General features: G+C 37.8%; 4 protein-coding genes and 1 long non-coding RNA gene across 8 annotated transcripts; 1 reads left to right on the forward strand and 4 right to left on the reverse strand.

The window, feature by feature from the left end:
- Positions 1–2,879: 2,879 nt before the first annotated feature.
- Positions 2,880–6,468, forward strand: LOC106295369. Its single transcript, XM_013731251.1, has 4 exons — positions 2,880–3,227; positions 3,633–3,723; positions 3,822–4,302; positions 4,413–6,468. The coding sequence occupies exons 2-4, from the start codon at positions 3,658–3,660 to the stop codon at positions 6,287–6,289; spliced, it is 2,424 nt and encodes an 807-aa protein (XP_013586705.1). The 5' UTR covers positions 2,880–3,227; positions 3,633–3,657; the 3' UTR covers positions 6,290–6,468.
- Positions 6,469–6,736: 268 nt separating this feature from the next.
- Positions 6,737–8,475, reverse strand: LOC106293337 (zinc finger protein ZAT4-like). 3 transcript variants are annotated; one of them, XM_013729005.1, is made up of 2 exons: positions 8,271–8,475; positions 6,737–8,175 (listed from the first exon to the last, which is right to left on the reverse strand). In XM_013729005.1, the coding sequence occupies exon 2, from the start codon at positions 8,170–8,172 to the stop codon at positions 6,832–6,834; it is 1,341 nt and encodes a 446-aa protein (XP_013584459.1). In that variant the 5' UTR covers positions 8,173–8,175; positions 8,271–8,475; the 3' UTR covers positions 6,737–6,831. The 3 variants fall into 3 exon arrangements, with proteins under 3 accessions (XP_013584459.1, XP_013584457.1, XP_013584458.1); XM_013729003.1 differs by having other exon boundaries at positions 6,737–8,179; XM_013729004.1 differs by having other exon boundaries at positions 6,737–8,202.
- A 7,868-nt stretch (positions 8,476–16,343) lies between these two features.
- On the reverse strand, positions 16,344–16,956 carry LOC106294081. Its single transcript, XR_001260724.1, has 3 exons — positions 16,881–16,956; positions 16,693–16,803; positions 16,344–16,597 (listed from the first exon to the last, which is right to left on the reverse strand). It is a non-coding gene; the product is annotated as an uncharacterized LOC106294081 (long non-coding RNA).
- A 1,499-nt stretch (positions 16,957–18,455) lies between these two features.
- On the reverse strand, positions 18,456–19,300 carry LOC106294730 (CLAVATA3/ESR (CLE)-related protein 9-like). 2 transcript variants are annotated; one of them, XM_013730359.1, is made up of 2 exons: positions 18,935–19,300; positions 18,456–18,846 (listed from the first exon to the last, which is right to left on the reverse strand). In XM_013730359.1, exons 1-2 carry the CDS (start codon positions 19,222–19,224, stop codon positions 18,702–18,704), a joined length of 435 nt encoding a protein of 144 aa, XP_013585813.1. In that variant the 5' UTR covers positions 19,225–19,300; the 3' UTR covers positions 18,456–18,701. The 2 variants fall into 2 exon arrangements, with proteins under 2 accessions (XP_013585813.1, XP_013585814.1); XM_013730360.1 differs by having other exon boundaries at positions 18,456–19,299.
- A 707-nt stretch (positions 19,301–20,007) lies between these two features.
- Positions 20,008–21,469, reverse strand: LOC106294728 (zinc finger protein ZAT9-like). Its single transcript, XM_013730358.1, has 2 exons — positions 21,222–21,469; positions 20,008–21,105 (listed from the first exon to the last, which is right to left on the reverse strand). Exon 2 carries the CDS (start codon positions 21,082–21,084, stop codon positions 20,134–20,136), a length of 951 nt encoding a protein of 316 aa, XP_013585812.1. The 5' UTR covers positions 21,085–21,105; positions 21,222–21,469; the 3' UTR covers positions 20,008–20,133.
- Between the last annotated feature and the right edge of the window lie 1,192 nt (positions 21,470–22,661).

The following is a 22,661-nucleotide window of genomic DNA, read 5'->3' on the forward strand; positions in this document are numbered from 1 at the left end:
TGTTATAAATTAAGCATTGAAATGATCATCCACTTCTTTACCAAACTCAAGCACTATGATCATCCACTCCTTTACCAACTCAAGCACTATGATCATCTACTCATCAAACACTATGATCACCCACTCATTTACCAAATTAAGCACTATCTTTGTTATTTTATGTATTGTTGTTCACTATAAATACCATCACTCATCTCACTCTTTTGTACACCAAAAACAAGAACAAGAGTTTATAATCAAAGAATCATTACATTTTCTTCTTCCTTCCTTATAATAAACTCTCTCCCTTATACTAGTGTTATTTGCTTCCTACGGGTATCAAATTCTACTCTTATTTAAATTTCTCAATACTATAAATTATAAGTTATTTCTTAACACGGATGATTTTTTATCTGTCATTTCCACTACTGTCCACACTGATTTTCAAAAATAGTTTTCCAAAAAAAAAATGATTTTTCCCATAATTTATTAGGAAACATTTTTCTCTTAAAAAGTTTAGTATGACCATTTCTCAGTATGTATAATATCTTCTTGAATTTCTAAATTTTTTTATCAAATTCATGAATGCATTTATAAACATGTAATATACTTTTAAAATGTAACTTGTACGTATCTATAAGAATGACCTATATAATATTTTTCTGAATTTTACTTTATGCATATTTAAATATGTGTAACATCTTATAAATTTTTGATATCAAATTTAGGAATGTCTTCCTAAAAATTTAGGAAGATATTATACATATTCACCAATATCTTACTAAATATCTATATACTTTAAATTCAGTAATGTATTCATAAATATATATTCATGAAGGTTTTCCTAAATATACATTTAATAATGTATTTCTATATACATATTTATGAAAAATTTCCTAAATTTTATGAATATATTTATATATATCAATATATTCATAAACTTTTAGAAGATATTATACTCAATGAGTAATTTATTTCTAACTATGTGTATAACTTAAATTCGGAAAGATATAATACATATTCAGGAAAGTCTTACTAATTTTTAAAAGAATTTCTTTAATTGGATTTTTTTTTAAATTCCAAAAAAAGAAAATTGAAAATTTGAATATAATTTTCAGATATTTATAGGAAAATACGATTGCTATTCACCTTTCTGATAAAGCATAATTTGATCATTTTGACCATTGTGCTAATCAGAAAACAAAATCATGTTTTAAACTATTTAAATTCATTTCTCTTATTTTAATATTGTTTAAAATATTTTTAAAACATGTTTTGAAGCTATTTGAAATCATTTTTCATGAAAAATGTTATTTACTACTTTCAGTTTTAAATATTGAGAAACACTTATAAATATTCTCATTGGAATAACTTTATATATAGTTTGATTGACAAGTGTTTTAAATTGTTCAATAACATTTTCACGGCTAAAACATTTTTAAACACGCATATCTATTTCAATCATCTTTCAAAAAGAAAATACGTAAAACATTTATATATTGAGTTTAAATATCTATAACTAGATCATTAAATTTTATCAAATCTATAACCAAATTTCTACACCTAACTAAAACATCCACAATCACAATAAAATGACAGTTATGTCCTTTAATCAAATCTTTAATGTTACGAAACAAATGTTATCATACACAAAATAATTAGTTTTTCTTTCATTTTGTATAACTATTTGAAATCAGGAATAAATGGAAACCTACTGCCACCATTAGTCCATTATGATTAATATATTGACAAAACAAAATCGCTATAAAGAAATAATTAATTGAATGGCTAATCTTATCTTAGAAAATATTTTGGATACCTACAGTGTAATTAGATATATAAATATGGTAAAACTATAATTGGTTGAAATCTGTACCTTTTCGATTTAGAAGTGTCGAAATGAGCGGCGAGCACAAAAGCTGATTGTTCACTTCAAGTTTTTCACAAACTCGAACTATGTTTTCTAATTTTATTTATTAAACAAATTTAATCATCGGATTTGATTTATTTTCTGAGTTATATGAGTGAATTAGTTTAATGATCGAGTTTGATTTATTAAAGTCTCCATATCAATTATAAACCTACAAAAAAAACTAGTGGATGATTTTTTATATGTCATTTTCACTTTTGTCGAGGCTGATTTTAATTATGATAACTATTTAAAGCCTTTGTTTTATCTATAATTTTATATTCAAAACTCGTTTTTGAAAGAGAAAAAAACAAAAATAGCACTAAATCAAGTTTATGTTCTCAAACTAGCACTCAAGGTCAAAAGTCACAAAAATAGCACTTAATGTTTTATCAAAAGTCACAAACTTAGGGTTTAGAGTTAAAGGGTGGGGTTTAGGGTTTAGAGTTTAGGGTTTAGGGTTTAGAGTTTAGGGTTTAGGGTTTAGAGTTGAGAAATGAGGTTTTGGGGATAAGATTTCAAATTTTGAAAAATAAAAAAATTAAAATTTTGAAAGGATAAACTTAAAAAGATGCTATTTTGATCATTTTAGTTTTTGAGTGCTATTTTTGTGATATAAATTTAGAAATGTGCTATTTTGGAGATTTGCCCTTTTTGAAATCATCAATACACATTTATTTACTGCAAATTAAAAGCATAATAATGTGACTACTTTAACGCAAGCGTAACGCACCAGAAAATGAAAAATACGAATAGATCATAAGAGAAAACAATTTAAAAAAAAAAAAAAAAAAGAAGGAGAAGTAGGGGTGTAGGACCGAGTGTAGACAAAAATATCATGTCACTGTTATTCGGAAGGGTCACCTTCGTTTCTAATATTTTAATTTTGTTTTCCTTTAATAAAAAAAAAAACATACCAAATCCGAGAAGTTAATAAAAAAAAAGAGAGAGAGAATATAAAAGGTCTTAATTCTTTTATTTACGCTGCATTCGCTCACAGAATCTGAGAGAGATAGAAAAGGCAGAGACGACGAAAGAGAGAGAGAGAGATCGAAGAAGACGGCTTGGGAGCTTTCTTCGTCTTCTTCTTCCTCCATGGCGTTTCGATTGTTTGGCAGTCTCTCTCTTCTTATTTAATTTAAATAAAAATTAAAAATAGTGAATCTCGGGGAGCACTTTTTTATTTTATTTATTATTCTCTTTTTTTTTTTTCATTTATCGATAAAAATTGTGTGTCGCCGCCGATTTGGGAGTGAGTAGTGTTTCCAGTTTATCTACGAACGATTAAACATGATTTTTCTCCTCTTCTGCGATCAGATGATTATGTAAAATCTGAGAGGTACTAAAATCTCTCTATCCACCAAAATTTTTATTATATTTTTAATTTTTAATTTCGCTTATACTTTTCCATTTTTGTCGTTTTATTTTGTTTGATTAATATAGGTTAGTCATTTTATAAGTCAAATCGATCCAGAATCTAATCTCCTCTTATGATTATAATGTTCATTTTACACATTAGATTCTTTTTCTCTTTTTGTTTTTTTTTTGCCTCGTATTCGTTTTTGTCTATATGGATTAGTTTGCGTGTAACCTGGGGTTTTATCGACGATGATGATTCGGATTTGTCAAAAGATGAACTCAGCTGAATCTGGCTTACATAACATCTGATACATAATGATAATATAATGATCTCTGATTGTAATTGACACTTTTTTAATAGAGTTTTTACATTTAATATTCGCAGTTGGTCTGTGTGTTTCGCTGTGGATATGATATACGAGAGAGATTTCATGAAACATACAATGCTTGAACACGACGCCGTTTTCAAGAATCAGGTAGGTCTCTCTCTCTCTCTATCTACTTTTAGTACTTTTATCTTCTTATGGTTTCGTTTTACGCGTCTATAGATTTTGACTTTTGTTATTGATGGCAGGTTCATGAACTTCACCGTTTGTATAGAGTACAGAGGAACTTGGTGGATGAAGTTAAGGGAAATAATTCGAATGACGATGCAAGCAAAAGGCACTTTCCTGGGTATGGAGAAGGAAGCAGCTCTCAGGCTTGCAACGGTCCTTTGCAAAACAGGAGAAAAATGATTGATCTTGAGCTCCCAGCCGATGAGTTTGATGAGACTGGTGATACCGATGAGATCACAACTCGCATTCCGCACAAACGGCCAAGATCAGGAAGAGAGGATGGTTCTCATCGGAGCAACTCTTCAGGGTCTTGCTTGGATGTGAAGAACTCAAATGGCTTAGCTGACTTGAATGAGCCACTCAATTGGCAAGATTCGGAGCCTGTTGCTGCTCTCTCCAGGGACGTGTATCCTCACTATGGAAGAAGCAATGCAGATGTTTCAGGGCGGTTGTTGGAGAAGAACACAAGCCAAAATGGACGGATGGTCCTTGGCTCAGGTTACATCATTTGATTTCTCTATATATATATTTTTTTTTGAAATGATATAAAACTATTTTGCTTATCTTCTGTTTCTCCAATGTTTTTTCATGTGGCGGTGTGTTTATAGGGCACGACAGGAGCACTCAGAGAGACCTGCATCTGCCTTCCCATTCTGTACAAGTACGTTCCAACAGCGCAGTTCAACCTCAGAGCTATCTCACAACTGATCACAGCAATGTAGTATTCTCCCGGGAAAGAGCATATCATGAGCTCGAAGTTCGCTCAAACAATCCTCAAGCGTCTCATAATAGCTACGTGGAATCATATGCGACATCTAATGCTCCTAGGTTACACAATGACTACCGCCCTGACTATGTCAGACCATTGAGCCATTGGTCTTCATCATGGGAGAACCCTAGGAGCACCTCACATCAGAGATTTTACCCAGTTCAAACGAATCCCTACATGAACTTTGTTGCGCGCGCAAGGACAGATACAAGTTTTGATACGAGAACCCCTGTCACTAACGGGGTTTATCATGGATTCTCTTCAGGGTCGAAGGAGGCTGCCGTTAGTTTCCCATCAGGAGGCTTTAGACCAAATGCTTCTTTAGGTGAGGTGATGAGGCACCAGAGTTCCGAAAGCTTTCAGGGGCTAAAAACGCAGGAGTCCTCAGCTAATTTGCCCTGGCTAAAACCTAAGCCATCTTACAAAAGTGAAAGATCCAATGGCTTCTTTGATTTGAATGCTTCGACCGATCAATTCATGGATGGAACTGACACAGGGGACTGTAGGAATGGAGTTTCTCCTCAGACGGGATTTAGGTCATCTGCCTCATGCTCTTATAATGCCAACATGGGAAGAATTGAAATGATCAACCCACAGAATAGTGGAAAACTTATTGGGTGCCCAATATTTGAGAAGCCTTCTGTTTGCAAGGAGGAGCGTGCTCCACTTATCTCTCGCTCCGCTGATCAACATAAGGAAGTGAAACACATGGTGAAGCGGGACTTCGACATCAACTTGCCATGTGATGCCTCAGATTCTGTTGACCAGCGTGGTTCTAAAGCCTTTTGTGCTGTAAAGGAAGAAGGAAACAAAGCTGCCAACAACAGACACTACTTTGATCTGAATTCATGCGCTAGTGAAGGTGATGAAGATTCCGGCTTCCATTCCAGTCTGAGAGTGAAAACAAAAGGAAACATTTGGATAGATTTGGAAGCTCCTCCCGCTCTTGAGAGCGAAGAAGAAGGAGGGGGCTCGCAGGATATGAAAGACCAAGACGATAACCCTTTGGATGAACTAATCAAGGAAGCAGCACAAGCAATAGTCGCCATCTCATTATCTGATCACCAACGTCATCTTGATGACGCAGCTTCCTCCACAACTGACGCGGCTTTGAAAAGTCCGCTCTCCTGGTTAGCAGACATGATCACTTCTTGCGGTGATGAGTTAGAAAGAAAGGCTGATAAGTCTCCAGAAGCCACAGACTTTGAGGGCTACCGGGAAGAATACTCTTCTGGAGAGATTGATTACTTTGAAGCCATGACCCTGAATCTACATCCCACTAAGGAAGAAGACTACATGCCAGAGCCCTTGGTCCCTAAGAATCTGATACTCGAAGGGACGGGTTTGAACAGGCTAAGAAGAGGACAAGCGAGACGAGGAAGACCAAAGCGTGATTTCCAGAGAGATACACTCCCTGGGCTCTCCTCTCTGTCGAGGCAAGAAGTCACGGAAGACATCCAGTTGTTTGGTGGGCTTATGAAAAGCAGAGAGCACACTTGGAGTTCTGGAGTGGCTTCTCGACGGAACGCAAAAAGAAAACGAACGGTCACCAACGTAAGCCAAGCTCAAGTTTGCCCGTCAATGACGCAGCCTGAGAGCGTATCAGTGGTTGGGCTTGAAGACAGTGAGCTTAGAGGATGGGGAAAAGCAACAAGAAGACCGAGAAGACAAAGGTGCCCTCCTGCAGGTAATCCCGCAACTGTGATCTTTACATGATACGCCCAGAACCTTTGAAACATTGTAGAGGGTACAATTATTATATAATAGATTTGATCTCACCAGCTCACCTTTGTTGGGGGTGTTGTATATCTTGTCTTCTGTAAGATGGGCCAAACATGATTTGCTATTATTTAAAAGCCTGGTTGGGTATAAAAACAGATGTTAATTTTTTGTCAGTGTTTGGTGCCAAGGTAGAAGAAATCAAATTACATTGGGAACATGATTTTAGCAAGAGCACTTGATGATTCAGAGATTAATACACCTACCTAATACATTTTAGTTTAAACTATTAGATATGTCTTACAACAACACCTTTGCGATAAATATCCATGAATTAACTTGATAGATTCAAAAATAGGTTGACAAGGTTTTCTTGGGGCTTGTTTTTGACAATTGATTTTAACAAATAAGAATGAATATAAAACACTTTGCTTTTTTACCTTCTGAACCAAAAGCATTCTTGAATCTGAAGCAAAGAAATGAAAACAGAGAGGAAACAATAATAATAATCAGAACAAAAAAATTGATCACTGATTCATTCACTCATCAATAGGAGCAGGAAGATTGAGATCGATGAGTGTATGCATATCATGAGCTACTTGGTGGTGGTGTTGAATCACCAAAGTCCTGTGATCTTGACTCCCAATGAAATGTGATCTCTTGTGACCACCTAAAGCTTGTCCCGATTTAAACACCCTGAAGCAAATTGGACACTCGTGACCTTTGCTTTTCTTCTTTGCCCCACCACTTACTTTCTTAACCATTGGGGGTTTGCTATTATGAATCTTCTTGATACTTCTGTTTGTGTCCGCACAAGAATCAGTCTCCAAGCTAAGCTGATCACCACTGTCATACACAGATTCAGTGAACTCGTACTTGATTTTCTTTCTACCGTAACAAGGAAACCCTCTTTTGCTTTGCCTCAGATCATACTTTGTAGAAGAACGACCTGATCCTGAACCTGACCATTCGTTCCTGAATCTGTTCAAGCTCTTTTCCTTTTTTGGTGTGTAGCTGTTGAATCCCATTGCAGACTTGTTACTAGATGCATTGTTCTTGAGGAACCCATCAACAGAAACATCTGAGTCCAACTTCTTTGGTCCGTTCCTGAAGTAACCAGAATCAGAATTGTCTGAATCATACAGAACATCACCATTATCCACTCCACCAAGTTTGTCTTTCTTACAAAACTCCTCAACATTCTTCACATGTAAGATCTTGAGCTGTTCCCCTGAAGATGACTTAGTCTCAAGAATCACAGAGTTGTTGTCTGATGACTCCGCCAGAGAGTTCACAACCAAGTTACGTACTTTCTTGAAACTTGAGTCTCTAGACAGCATCATCAAAGACAATGCTGTTTCCTCTTGCTCCGGTTCAATCTCAGATGCTGATGAATCAGATTGATCCATGATGCTATCACCATCAACAAAAGCATCAGCCTTGTGGTTATGATGATGTTTCACAGCTCTCTTTGATCTTCTCCTGATAGGAGAGGAAGAAGCTTCAGTATCAGATTGACCATCCATCAGAATCTTCTCTCTCTCAGAGTGACAAGCCATGTGACCACAAAGAGCTTTCGAAGAAGTGAAACCTTTACCACATTCTCTGCAATAAAGAAGCTGTTGTTGATGCTGATGTTTCAGAGCTATCATGTCTCTGTGAACCACAAACTTCTTGTTCTTTTTAGGATTCTCTCTCAGACCGTAGCTAGCTTGACCTCCATTTTCGTCGATCCTGAGCTTGTTGTGCTCATCCTCATCTGAATCAGCTGAGTTCTCTTTGTTCATGTGAGTTCTGATGTGACCTCCCAGTGATTTGCCACAAGCGAACCTCTTGCTACAGAACTTACACACAAACTTCCTCTCTTTGAACTGCTCCATCCTCTACCTTAAAAACAAAAGATCAAACCACTATATAAGCACAGATCAGAAGAAGAAGAAGAAAGGGAAACTAGTGAGAACCCATTTGTCTGATTTACCTCAAATCTTGGAAGACCACAGTGAACTGGAGATCATCAAGCTCAAAGCTTGATACTTTCTGACAGAGATCAGGTTTTGGGGAATGTAACAGTCCTCTCTTGTTAACTTGAGATCCTACCATCAAGCAGAAGAGAACACAAAAACAGGAAACAAATAAAAACAGATTTTGAAATATCTAAAGTTAGGAGATTTGTTTTCTTTTTGAGTTTGGTGATGAAAAGACGAAGCAAGAATTAAATGAAAATTATTAGCAAGAATTAAATGAAAATTATTAGCAAGAATTAAATGAAAATTATTAATCAGATTTTTTACATTTTAATAAGTAAAGAAGAAATGAGTGAATACGTGACCATAGTCTAGGCGGATTGTGCTTAAGAAAGAGTGAAAGCATTACACGCATTGTATTAGTCTGTTTTGGAATAAAAACCAACCATAAATAAATAAATACAGAAAAATTGTAAGAAAATATCAAAATATTAGTATCAGTCAAAGTGGTATACATGGACTACAACTACCAATCAAACCAAATAATTGAAAAATTAAATCTATGAGCCTTTGAAATGTAGAAAAGGATAATAACACACGATTAATGAGTCTTATTTTGTACTAAACATAATATCTATGTTATTCTTGGAAATAAATTTCTTTTGTATTTTAAGTTACTTTCCTTTTCTGAACGCTAACACCATTTTTCATGTGCATCTTTCACCTTATATCAGAAATGCATTCATGTTTTTATTGTTCCTCTTTAACTTTTTGGGGCCACAACAAGCCAGCCTATATTAAGTTCATTGTGGGAGAGACGAGAATAGTCTTCTAGTTTTTGAATGGACTTTATGTTATCAGTGCCGTGCAAAGGTTTTAGGAGGTTTAAGGCAATTTTTTAAAAAATGGGTTTCACGATTTTGTGTGTATGTTTACAAATAACTGAATGATAGATAATGTTAATATGTTTATAATTAAAGTAAAAAATAGCATAAACTGAAATGTCAGTCAAATTTCATATATAAATATGTATGCAAACACTTACAACAACAATGGATTAATATGTTGCATCTATAAATGGGGCCCTATATTTTGTTTTAAAAGTTGGGGGCTGAGAGCATGTTCATCAATAAGAACTTCTTATGGTTCTAATCAATAAATTAGTAATAAATATAGTGATTTGAAAGGTTTAGAATCTTTGTTAATCTAATTTAATTTTTCCTCGTCTAATGGTAGAACCTCACTGAGGTTCTTAACTTTTTTTTAAGTAGAATATTGTTTATACATATTGAACTCCTTCACTGCATCAGAAACTACAAAGCCAAGCTCTCATACGTATCTGTTTTTACCTCAATGTTAAGAGGAAGAACAGGGTCGTGGAGAGAAAGTCTGAGAAGAAACCATCCACCAAAGCCCGAAACACGGATCTATAACAGGAAATGTTTACTGTTAAACTATGCAGTGGAAGCATATGTATAGGAACAGAGAGAACAATCTAGATGGATAAGCACAGAACATCAGGACACCAAAAACAATTGTTAACATGGTGAAATGGTTAGAGCATGTCTCTTACTTGCTCTAGAACAATTGCTGAAAGCAACGCAATAAGACGATTACGGTTGAACTCACGGCCAGATGAATCCACAGCAGCGGACCTTTCAGAAAAAAATGTTTAAATATAAGGAAGAACTTGAAACTGTTCCTGTTGTAAGGAAGATGGCTTGCTGCTCAAAATAAAAGTGTGGTAGCAAATGGCAAAGTATCACTAAGTGATGACAACTATTAAGAAAAATAACTACTTATTATAGAAACCGAGATCAATAAGAATACATGTTATCATGATAGCCCCATCAGCAGGGCACAAGAATGACTCATCTTCAGTCAATGTACAACTAAACATTGCGGGTGTTGATGCTAATCTGCAAAGAAAATGTAGAGATTTATAAGCTTAGGTTACTTAGGTTAGAAGTTATCTTGACCTAGGTCTAGTATTGAAAGTAAAGACACAAACGATTAAACGAGTTCCCGGCCCTCGGCGCGGTACGTCTCGTGGGAGAACTTCTGCTCCCAAAATCCACTAGATCAAAGAGTCTCTAGCTACACCAAATCAGTGTACTAGATAGTTTACACAAGTAACAATCAATCCCCACAAGAGAATACAACAAAGCCCCTTAGATCAATTAGACTTAGGCCTAAGCTTATTGATCTTGTATTGTTGCCTCCTACTCTTGCATTTCAATATGATTACTTGTTGTTGCCGCTGCTTGATTTCCTTAAGCGTTAACCTAATCAGCATACTAACATCTCATATATATGTTGTGTATGTGATCAGGTGTTGCTGCTGGAGTGGGCCTGCGACTTGCCTTGGCCCATGATGAGTGCTGCTGCTGGCCCATCAGTATGTGGGAAAGTCCAAACCTTCACAAATCTCCACCGGTTTTGACTTGAGCCCAAATCTGGCCCATTGGTAACCCGACACCCCATCTCCTTGTCTCTTTGTTCTCTTCGAGAAAGTGAAAAAAAACCAGTGTGACTCTCTCTCTCTCATCTCTCTCTCTCAGACCTTCTCTGCCGACACGGATTCGGTCTCGTCGTGAGGGATCGTCGGTTGCTCCGCCTCGCAATCATAGCTCCATGACTGAAGATCTCGTCAGCTCCACCACGATGGTGTCGCATCTTCTCCTCTCCATTCTTCCCTCGAAGTCCCTTCGCCGAGCGGTGATTTACTTCTCTGATGATGGATCACCCCATCGTGACTCCATCATCTTTCCTCCCTAATATCCCCAGGTACATCTTATCTCTCCTCTTCATGAGCGATTAGGAGCATCTGTTAGGGATACTAAGTGAGTCTTGTAGGTCTTGAGCTAACCCGTGGATTCTTTTCCTTTGCATGTCGTCTCAGATGGCTCGTGGCTCTGTCTCTAGACGCGATTGAGAACCTGACATGTCGGTGAGCTTTTTCCTGAGCTCAATCATCACGCTCCACCTCCTTTTTAGATAAAGTAACCTCCTTTCTTAGCGAACCTTCTCTAATATGCTTTTCACTTGTCGATCTGACTCTCCTGTTCTGTTTCAGGAGCCGGTTTAGCTCGATGACGAGCTCACATAGTTTCAGGCTTGAAACCCTTCCTTGATCAGACATTTGATTCAGCTCCCTGAGCTGTTATTATATTATCATGTTCTGCTGGTAAGCCTTTCAACACATACTCTTGTGTTCAGGTAACGTTCTCGAGTTTGTTACTCACAACTGTATTTTGTGGCTTGATGTAGGTTCACTGGCTCGTAGGTGTTGGTGATTGGTTGTTGAAACCTTTCCGGACCCAGTTGCTTGCTTCTGACAACTCATGTAGCATTGTCTGTGTCTCTGTTCCTCTTAACTGGGAATGTCTGGTGGCCCAAGTTACTCCACCTAAACCGGGTCTTCTTACTCGGTTTTAATTATCCTCCAGGTGATTCCTTCTTCTTTAGTGACACTCCTTGTTGCCTTTGATTCCCTATTTACGCACACACTGACCGTGTTTTTTTTTTCTTTTTGTCTGTATATTGCGAGAATGAAATCATACAACTTGAATCACCTGGAGCGCCTCCAGTCTTATCAGTTCACATTCAAAAGCTCACAGCAAAACTGGAACTTCTGACCAGGTACCGTCTTGTTAGGAAGTCTGCAGGATTTACATTAGTATGAATCTTCTTTAGGACAATATCCCCTGATTCCACTAGGTCTCGAATGAAGTTGAACTTGGTAGCTATATGCTTTGTCTTTTCGTGATTGACTGGATTTCTTGCTAGAGCTAGGGCACTTTGAGAATCGCAGTAGAGTTTGATCCCCTGTTGCTTGAAACCTAGTTCATTGCATATTTCTTTTAGCCACATTGCTTCTTTTGCTGCTTCATTCATAGCCATGTACTCTGCTTCTGTAGTAGATAAGGCAACCACTGATTGTAGACATGACTTCCATGAGATAGTATTACCTCCAAATTTGAATGCATATCCAGTTACTGAACGCCTTCTATCCATGTCTGTTGCATAATCTGAGTCTGAGTATCCTTCCACTAGGAGTGTAGAGTTCTTTCTGAATGTTAAATTCGAATTCACTGCTCCCTTTAAGTACCTTAGGACCCACTGAACTGCTTTCCAGTGTTCCCTTCCTGGTTTACTCATGAATCTGCAGACGTAGCCTACTGCAAAACCTAGGTCAGGTCTGGAGCCTACCATGCCGTACATTAGGCTCCCCACGGCGCTGGCATAGGGAACTCTTTCCATCTGAGAAGCCTCCACTTTCAACTCGTCATCTGTGAGACTTCTTAGTTTGAAGTGTGATGCAGTAGGAGTAATCACAGCCTTAGCGTCCTGCATTTCAAACGTCCTTAGGACTTTCTCAATGTATTTGCTCTGAGATAGGATCAGGGTTCCCTTCTCTTGATCTCTGGTGATATCCATGCCCAAGATTCTTGAGGCCTTTCCCATGTCCTTCATCTCAAATTCTCCACTCAGCTTTTCCTTCAGCTCTTTGATCACCTTTTTATTTCCTGAGGCAATCAACATGTCATCGACATATAGGAGTAGATAGATCGCCTTATTAGTTTGAACATCCCTCATGTAGACACATAGGTCCTTACTGCAACGTTCAAATAGCTGATCCTTCATGAAGCTGTTGAACCGATGGTTCCATGTTCTTGGGGATTGCTTCAAGCCATACAGAGTCTTCCTTAACAGGCATACTTTGTTCTCTGTCCCTGGCTTTATGAACCCCTCGGGCTGTTCCATAAGGATTCTTTCCTCTAGGCTTCCATGTAGGAAAGCAGTTTTAACATCCATCTGTTCTAATTCCAAATTCAAATTCACTACAATGCTGAGCATAAGTCTGATAGAGACATGTTTCACAACAGGTGAAAATATTTCATTGTAGTCAATCCCTTCTGTCTGAGAATATCCTTTAGCAACTAGTCTGCCTTTGTATCGTTCATCCTCAACACCTGGGATTCCTGGCTTTAGCTTGAATAGCCATCTGCATCCAACAAGCTTTGCCTTTGTAGGCCTATCAATGAGATCCCAGGTTCTGTTCTTTCTATGAGATTCCATTTCTTCTTCTGCTGCCTGCTTCCATAGTTTCTTTTCTCGGCTTCTCATAGCTTCTGCGTAGCTTTTTGGTTCCTGAACTTCCAAGTCCTCAATCACATTGAGAGCGTAAGCTACAAAATTCTCATCTTCATATCGTGATGGTGGTCTCACGTTCTGTCTGCTTTCCCTATCTCGTGCCAGAACATAGGTGTCTAGAGTTTCAGTGTCACCACTCTCACTCTCAACCTCGTGATCACTTTCACTATCAGCTTCGTGATCTTGTTCTTGGTCACCTGAGCTGTTAGAGCTAGATGATGATGATTCTTCTCCACCTTGATCAGATGTGTCTTTGGATTTGATAGAAGGAGAAGGCCCTCTGATCAAATCATCACTAAATGAAACTTTCTTCTTAGTTCGTTTGTCAGTTCCTTTGGTCACTCATGTGCTTCGTTTTTCTTTAGCAACAGTGTGTTTGTACAGCTCTTCTTCGTTAAAAACAACATTTCTGCTGGTTCTGCATCTGCCATCGTCCTCTATCCAAACTCGGTAACCTTTAGTACCCATAGGATATCCCACGAAGACTCCCTTGATGTCTATCGGTCCCGTTTTCTCCTCAGTTATATGCACATAAGCAGTGCATCCAAATGTTCTGAGATGTCCCAAATCGGGCTTAGCACATGTCCAAACTTCTTCGGGCATTTTGAATTCTAGTGTAGAGTTAGGTGACCTGTTAATCAGATGGATAGCAGTAGATGCAGCTTCTGCCCAGAAGCTTTGGTCTAGGCCAGATTCGGCTAACATGCATCTCACTTTATCCATGATGGTTCTGTTCATCCTTTCTGAGACCCCATTCTGCTGCGGGGTATAGCTGCAGGTTCTGTGGCGTTTAATTCCCACCTGTTTGCAGTAATTATCAAACTGCTTATTACAGAACTCCAACCCATTACCTGTCCTTAGGCATTTGATTTTCTTCTCTGTCTTTGTCTCCACCTCAGCTTTCCATTCTCTGAACTTAGAGAATACCTCATCCTTAGTCTTTAGAAAATAAATCCAAACCTACTTAGAGAAATCATCAATAAATGTCACGAAATACTTGTTTCCAGCAAGGCTATCTAGTGTAGATGGAGAACCCCAAAGGTCAGAGTGAATGTACTCTAGAATCCCTTTAGTCACATGCTTAGCCTTAGGAAAACTTTTCTTGTGAGATTTCTCAATTATGCAGTGTTCACAGAAATCCAATGTCTTAACTTCCTTGTCAATGATAAATCCCCGTTTGACAAGTTCAGACATGTTATTAATATTCATATGACCGAGGCGTGAGTGCCAAACATTAGTCATATTCCTCTCAACTTTAGATAGATTAGCCTCTCCTCGAGAGACTGTCCCCTGTAGATAATATAATCCCTGATAATATTTCCCTGCGATAACCGGTTGATCATCCTTATAGAAATTAACCATGAGATCCTTGCCTTCATATCTGCATCCTGATGTTTCCAACATTCAATAAGAGATTAAATTTCTACTCCCAACATTCCATAAGAGATTAAATTTCTACTCATACCAGGCATATATCTTACGCCTGTTAGAACCACAGTAGATCCATTTGGATTTAGAATTTTAATCTTTCCAATTCCTTGAATGTTGCTATGCGTGTTATTTGCCATTAACACTTTTCCACCTTTGAATTCTTCCAGATCGAACAGGAAACTCTTGTCTGGTGTGATGTGGAACGAGCAGCCAGAGTCCATCATCCATTCGTCCTTGGAGTATTGGGTGCTTACGGTGAGAATTAAAGGTTCCTTGGACTCTGTCACAACATTAGCTGAGTCTGGCGTTTTGTAAGGCTTTTTATCAGGGCAATCACGCTTCCAGTGGCCCTCCTTGCCGCATACAAAACATCCCTTGGTGTTTTTGTTGTTTCTGGGATGCGATTTGGAACGTCCCTGTCTGCTCTTGGATCTTCCCCTGTAGGATTTTCCATTGCCTTTGCCAGAGAGTTGGTCTGATCTCCCCCTGTCTGTCACCATCAGACCTTCTTTACCTGACCTGGTAAATTTACCACTCTCGATCAACTCTCTTTCTTTCGACCTTGCAGCCCCTGTAACCTCAGCTAGGCTTAGGGTGTCTCTCCCATACTTGAGAGTCTCTTTGAGTTGATCATACTTGTTAGGTAGAGAACTTAGCAGTAGGATAGCTTGAACTTCCTCGGATACTTCAACTTGCAAATTGTTTAAATCTGCAACTAGCTTCAAGAATTCATCCACATTCTCATCAATGGATTCTGAGTCAGCCATCTTGAAAGTGTAGAACCTAAGCTGTAGATAAATCCTGTTGGGTAAAGATGTCTCTGTGTACAACTTGTTCAGTGTACTCCACATTGCAGCAGCAGTCTCACAATGTTGGATTTTCCTTAAGACTTTGTTCCTAACATTCAGCACAATTAGGTCCTTCGCTTTCTCTGATTTTTCAAATTTTGCAGGATCAATTGCAGGTGTGGGCGCAACAAGCCTAGCTAGCCCCTTCCCCGTGTCCTTCATGGCAGACTCAGGTTCATCCTTTGGATCCACGTCATCCTTTAAAAGCTTCTCATCGGTGAGAATAGCTTTCAGTCCAAGCACTCCAAAATGAGCAAGCATCCTCACCTTCCATAGGGCGAAATCACCATCACCCTCGAACCGGTCGATCTCAATGCGTTCCTTCGTGTTCACCATCGAGCAGGTACTGACTATACACCTCCTCTATCTCTCTCTATCCTAAGCAACCTTGATGCAAACCGGAAGCTCTGATACCACTTGTAGAGATTTATAAGCTTAGGTTACTTAGGTTAGAAGTTATCTTGACCTAGGTCTAGTACTGAAAGTAAAGACACAAACGATTTAACGAGTTCCCGGCCCTCGGCGAGGTACGTCTCGTGGGAGAACTTCTGCTCCCAAAATCCACTAGATCAAAGAGTCTCTAGCTACACCAAATCAGTGTACTAGATAGTTTACACAAGTAACAATCAATCCCCACAAGAGAATACAACAAAGCCCCTTAGATCAATTAGACTTAGGCCTAAGCTTATTGATCTTGTATTGTTGCCTCCTACTCTTGCACTTCAATATGATTACTTGTTGTTGCCGCTGCTTGATTTCCTTAAGCGTTAACCTAATCAGCATACTAACATCTCATATATATGTTGTGTATGTGATCAGGTGTTGCTGCTGGAGTGGGCCTGCGACTTGCCTTGGCCCATGATGAGTGCTGCTGCTGGCCCATCAGTATGTGGGAAAGTCCAAACCTACACAGCAAACAGAAGGGTTGTGTTTCGATAAGTTATATATGAAAAGTGATTCAAACAATCGTATGACCCAGCAGCGCTTTATCTCTTATTACATTGATTTGGTTCCATGTTTTTCCTCTCTCCCGGGTCTTTCGAATACAACGAGTTTTGGATCCAAATCGAATCCTTCTAAGAGAAGTAGTGAGTTACTTGATCAAATCCTTCTAAGAGAACACAACCAAAAAAACAGATTTCATAAGCAGAGAGTAAAATAAGAGATTGTGGTATTAAAACTCCATACCATTTGTTTAACTTGTTCCATTCCACCAGCTCCAAAAGTGTGTCCGCAAGGCAAAATCATAGCATCAGACATCAAAGCCCAACTGCAAAGAGATAAAACAAAAGGCTATATATTAATGGTGAGGTATAACTAAAAGCTGTTTGTCTAAAAACATATGTTATAGGATCAGACAATATGGTCCTCAAAGACTCGATCGAATTGCTCAAAGACTCGATCGAATTGCTCAAAGAAGAAGAGGAAGCGTCTCTTCTGCCACTAACGTCACACCCATTTTCAGCAGCAACTAATGATGATTCCTATATATTATCAGCAGAGTCAACTCAAACTTCAAAATCAAGACAAAGAAAGAAACTTTAAAACATCAAATAAAAAAACAGAGTAAAGCAATGACCTTTGTAGGAGCAGTTTTGAAGAAGGGCGGTGATACTTTAGCGAGTTGAATCATCGGATTCGACATGCAAAACCGTGAGCATAGTTGTCGACTTGCCTCTGCTGATCATCGTCTCCACAACTTCCCCCATCGATCTGAGAGAGAGACCCGAGGATGGGATTTTGACGAAATCGAACAAGAGGAAGTCACAATCGACGACGACCAAACAGATCAAGCATCATCTCCGTTGGATCAAACATCATCATCGACATAATCGACGAGGAAGAGATTTCACCGTCACGAAGTTGAGAAAGACCAACGAAATAGAAGAGATGACTTTTTGTCTCTCTCGTGTAAAAGGTATGGCCCAATACGCTGCTGCCACGTATGAGGTTTTTTAACAAATCTAAACTCCCTTAATTAAACACCGGTTCTAACTGATTTTACCATTTTTTATTTAATTTTTCCCCTTTTTTTTAGAACCCCCTCCTAAACCCACAGTTGGGATGGTCTGAGCCTGCTGCCTTTTTTCAACGAGGGTAAACACGCTGTATGTTATACTTATACCATGCACTAACAAAGTCGCAACAAAGTAACAAGTCATCTATTTTATTTTATACCTCATATTTCCACTTTTTCTTTTTGTTTATAACTTTTTGCTTGTTTTACAGGTTCGCACTATTTCCGCATCTAAAAAAACTAGTATAAATATTTTTTTCATAAATGAAAATAAAGTTTGTTTCTATATCGACAACTCACACATGTAATGAATTTTCTATTAAAAATTGGCGATACAAAAGAAATTGCTATAATTGTAATTGACATTTGTTTAGCAAAAAAAAAAATGTAATTGACATTTTCATTCATAACTTTTCTTTACGTAAAAATAAAGGTTTTTTTTTTGTCTGCAACTTAGATAGTACAGGATGGGGATGATAATGGCATGCTTCCTATAAGTAAAAATAATTTGGAAATAGAAAAACAGAAGTTTTTTTTATCTAAAAAGAACTCATCATATTGCAGGGGCTCAACTAGCTAGTGTCTTATTGAGTATTGACGGAGACAAGCGAGATATCATACGAGAGAAGGGCAAACTGCATACATATGGATTATACATGGCCCATCATTTAAAAAAAATATAAGTTTTATTATTATATATTAATCAATGGTGACTTTGAAGTTACATAATATATACAGCTCCCAAATTAATGGAATTCATGCGTTTCTCCTTCTCTCCTCTCCCAACCATATATTACGTGCTAAATCGTTTTTCTCTTAACAAAAAAAAAAGGTTTCAAATAAGCAAGCAGTAAAATGAAAAAGAAAGACTTTGCAAGAATACACTATTTCCAAGATTGTTTCCACACTGTACAAGTCTTAAGAAAACAAGCGTGGAAATAGTAACAACATATAACATAGATGAAGAGAGTAGAGTAGAGTAGAATCAAGATTCAAGAATGCTCCGCAAAGAAGAAATGACTTCGTACGTCTTCGGGAAAAATAATATCTTTGAAAACATTGATCACTCGAACAAGTACTCCAAGGAACACCAAGAAACGTGTCAGCCTGGCTATAAAATATGTAACTATAGGGTCTCTGTATACAAACAGGGGGTATAGGGTTTTAGTTGTGAAGAGGATTTGGACCGGAGGGGACGAGTCTTTTATCGACGCCGACGCCGTACCTTGGATCAATCTCGAGCGGAGGAGGAGGGGGAGCAAGTGGCTGTTTCCGGCTGTTACGGTGGATTCTTTGAAGCTCAAGGCACATAGACCGCGCGTACGTACGAGAAAAAGAGTCACACGAACCGCGAGGAGCCACGTAATACGGATGCTGAACCCTCGGGACGTATCTGTGAGTTCGGTACCGGAAGTTTCTTGATGTCATCCGGTTTTCTTCGGCGGTCAGAGAAGCGGCGACAAGCAAAAAGACGACGAGGAGAAGGATCGGACGGTTCAGGTGGCTCGTCCACATTGCTTGATATGGGAAGGGAGAGAGAGAGAGTACGATATGTTTTGGTGGAGAAGGGAAAGTTTAAACTAAAAGAGAGAGAGAGAGAGAAAGAGGGAAATAAGCAAAGTGGGAGTTTTAATGCAACACAGAAGATGCACATGAGCCGACGTTATGAGGAGGAGGTCGTTTTCATAGACATAATTAAATATCAACCCGTGATCTCATTATACATTCCGATCTCGATTTATTCCACTTGCTGTTGCTCTTTTCATATGATATGAAATAATGAAAACGTACAAAAATAATAGGTTTATTATGTATTCTACATTAAATGTTTACAGCCAATATATACAAGAAAAGTCAAGAACGTATATTTAACTGTTTCTTGGGTCTCAAGCTATCTCTTTCTCTCTGCTCTTTATAGGCTTCCCAAGGGCTAAAAGAAAGATTACACCAAAACTATTTAGAAGAGCCTGATAAGAACGACCCATCAGTCCCTCACATGAAGAGGGGTTCTTTTGAAGTAACATCTTAAGATAAGCACACATCTCTTCCTTTTCTTTGGTAAAAATCAAAACATCATCATGTCTTACAGAAGCAGAGACAATGACTCTAGTGTACTTTGATTGAGTAAATATGAATACTAAGTTACCAAAGGTTTATAAAGCGAAAGCTGAAAGAGAGAGAAAGGAATCTTAAATGTTGAAAACAAAGAAGAATCTCTTAGTAACTAAGAAACTTGAATCTTTATATCAACACTGACAAAGAAACGAATTGCCCAAGTGATAAAAAAATCTTTACATGAACAAATCAAAAAGGTTTTGATATTCAGTCAGAACCTTGAACATTTTTAATAAAAGAATTCTAGAGCAAACAAGGATAAAGAAGAGAACAAAACCTAGGGATGAGCTGTGGTTTTCATGTTCTAATTCAATCATCAGTATCCTCAGCAGGAAGATTGAGATCGAATTGCATATCAGCTGCTTTGCGTTTGGCCCTCTGTGCTTGATTGGCAATGGTATGTGATCTCTTGTGACCTCCTAAAGCTTGTCCTGAACTGTACACCTTGAAGCAAATCGGGCACTCGTGGCCTTTGCTATTCTTGACTCCACCACTTGCTTTCTTAGCCATCGGTGATTTGCCATCGCTGGACCTATGAAACTTGCTGTTTGTGTCTGCAGATGAATCACTTTCATAAAAAGGCGAGACCCTTTTGCTTTTGCCAAGCTCATGCTTTGATCCTCCCTCCTTTACACCAAGATCATCACCGTTCTTGAAGCTGTTGAATCCAGAACCAAATCCAGTGTTCCTAAGAGACCCACCAACCGAGACATCTGAGTCTGACTTCTTTGGTCCGTTCATGAAGTAATCAGAATCAGAGGAACTATCATCAACAACAGAAACTTTGGCTGGTGTCTTAAGCAGCTCCCCTGAAGATGTCTTGGTCTCGAGAATCTCAGAGTTGTTCTCAGATGACTCAGGCACCAGAGAGTTGAAGTTATAGTCTTTCCTACCCAAATGTAAAAACATCAGATCCTTAGATCCTTGATCAATCCCAGGATCAGAAGACCAGCTCACAGTACTAAAAGATTCAGAACTGGAATGCTTCTTGGATCTTTTGATCATGGTAGGACCAGAGGAAGTAGTAGTAGTCTCAGAAGCAGACTGGGTGCCCATCTTCTTTCCCTCGTAGTTGTGACAATCCATGTGACTGGCAAGAGCTCTCTGATCCACCAACCTCTTCTTGCTGTTGTTGTTCTTGCCAATGAAACTATCTGAATGAACTGAACTCTGAGGCGAATGAATCCTGATGTGACCTCCGAGTGATTTCCCAGAAGGGAACTTCTTGTTACAGAACTTGCACACAAACTCCTTCTCCATCTGAGATTGGTCGATCAAACACTAAACAAGAAGAATATCAAGAAATAAAAAAGAAGGTTACTTTAGACAAAGGAAACGCAAAAGGAAGATCAAACGAGAAGAACCACCCATTTTTGTGCTGTGCTTGATGAGTTTACCTCAAAATCTCCCAAAGGCTACGGAGCGAAGGGAAGCAGAGGAAAGGTTGATGCTTTCTTCGGGATCAAGAAGAGATTCTGGGATGTGACAGTTATTCTCTGGCTTTTAAGTACAAGATCCTCTCTACCTTCAAGCCTTAGCAAAGAGGAGATAATGAATGTTAAAGAAACAAACTTTGTAAATAAATTCCACAGTATTCTTCTATCCTTTAAAGTTTAGAGATTTGTTTTCTCTTTTTATTTTTGAATTTTTTTGGAGCAAAAGAAAAAATATCACAAAATATCACAAGTGTTGTTACTAACACGATTAGTCAAAGTTTCAACACACACACTCTCTTTCCATCTCTTTGTGTGTGTTGTTCGATTCATGCATGGAAGGCAAAAAGATATGCAAATGGATACAACAGATAAAAGTGAGAAAGACACTGGACGGTCCAGATCTATTTTGGCCACTACTTACTCAAATTTTCAAAAAAAAAAAGAGTTATTCTTGGGTTCACCCCCTAGGGTGAACCTTTGGGTTCACCAACCAATAGAAAGTTGTCATTTTAAATCTAGTATCTTTTAATTAAGGAAACCAAATAACTTACAAATTATATTATTTTTTCAAAATAAAATTTAAAAATAAATAAAAATAATATATAAAAAACGAATTCAAAAAAAAAATGTTGTCAACAAAACACTAAACCCTAAACTCTAATACTAAACCCTAAACTCAAATCCTAAACCCTAAATCCTTAAGTAAACCCTAAATCCTTGGGTAAAACCCCTAAACCCTTGGAAAAACACTAAACATGTTGTCAACAAAACACTAAACCCTAAACTCTAATACTAAACCCTAAACTCAAATCCTAAACCCTAAATCCTTAAGTAAACCCTAAATCCTTGGGTAAAACCCCTAAACCCTTGGAAAAACACTAAACATGTTGTCAACAAAACACTAAACCCTAAACTCTAATACTAAACCCTAAACTCAAATCCTAAACCCTAAATCCTTAAGTAAACCCTAAATCCTTGGGTAAAACCCCTAAACCCTTGGAAAAACACTAAACATTTGGATAAATTCTAAATTATAAATCTTAAACACTAAACTCTAAATCTTAAAAATAAATATTTTTTTTAAACAATATTTTTTTAGAACTATTGTTATTTTTATTTACTTAATTTTTTATTTTTTATTTTAAAAGCATAATATAATTTGGCAAGTTATTTTGTTTCCTTAATTAAAAGATACTAGATCTAAAATGACAACTTTCTATTGGTTGGTGAACCTAAAGGTTCACCATAGGGGGTGAACCCAAGAAAAAGTCAAAAAAAAACAGTACCAAATCTTGAAATTGCACAATTCACAAAAATGTTTAATTACAGATTTGTTTCCCTTATTTGACAAAAATTCTTAAATAGCACAACTGAACTGTAAACTGAATCCGAGTACTATAA

This window comes from Brassica oleracea, chromosome C5, assembly GCF_000695525.1.
Source record: "Brassica oleracea var. oleracea cultivar TO1000 chromosome C5, BOL, whole genome shotgun sequence".
NCBI classification, from domain to species: domain Eukaryota; kingdom Viridiplantae; phylum Streptophyta; class Magnoliopsida; order Brassicales; family Brassicaceae; genus Brassica; species Brassica oleracea.

Coding starts and splice junctions, on each gene's coding strand:
- LOC106295369 (XM_013731251.1), top strand. CDS start 3,658: ATGATATACGAGAGAGATTTCATGAAACATACAATGCTTGAACACGAC. Junction 3,724..3,821: donor ACGCCGTTTTCAAGAATCAG/GTAGGTCTCTCT, acceptor TATTGATGGCAG/GTTCATGAACTTCACCGTTT. Junction 4,303..4,412: donor ACGGATGGTCCTTGGCTCAG/GTTACATCATTT, acceptor GTGTGTTTATAG/GGCACGACAGGAGCACTCAG.
- LOC106293337 (XM_013729005.1), bottom strand. CDS start 8,172: ATGGAGCAGTTCAAAGAGAGGAAGTTTGTGTGTAAGTTCTGTAGCAAG.
- LOC106294730 (XM_013730359.1), bottom strand. CDS start 19,224: ATGTGGACGAGCCACCTGAACCGTCCGATCCTTCTCCTCGTCGTCTTT. Junction 18,847..18,934: donor CCGCTCGAGATTGATCCAAG/GTACGGCGTCGG, acceptor GTTTGTATACAG/AGACCCTATAGTTACATATT.
- LOC106294728 (XM_013730358.1), bottom strand. CDS start 21,084: ATGGAGAAGGAGTTTGTGTGCAAGTTCTGTAACAAGAAGTTCCCTTCT.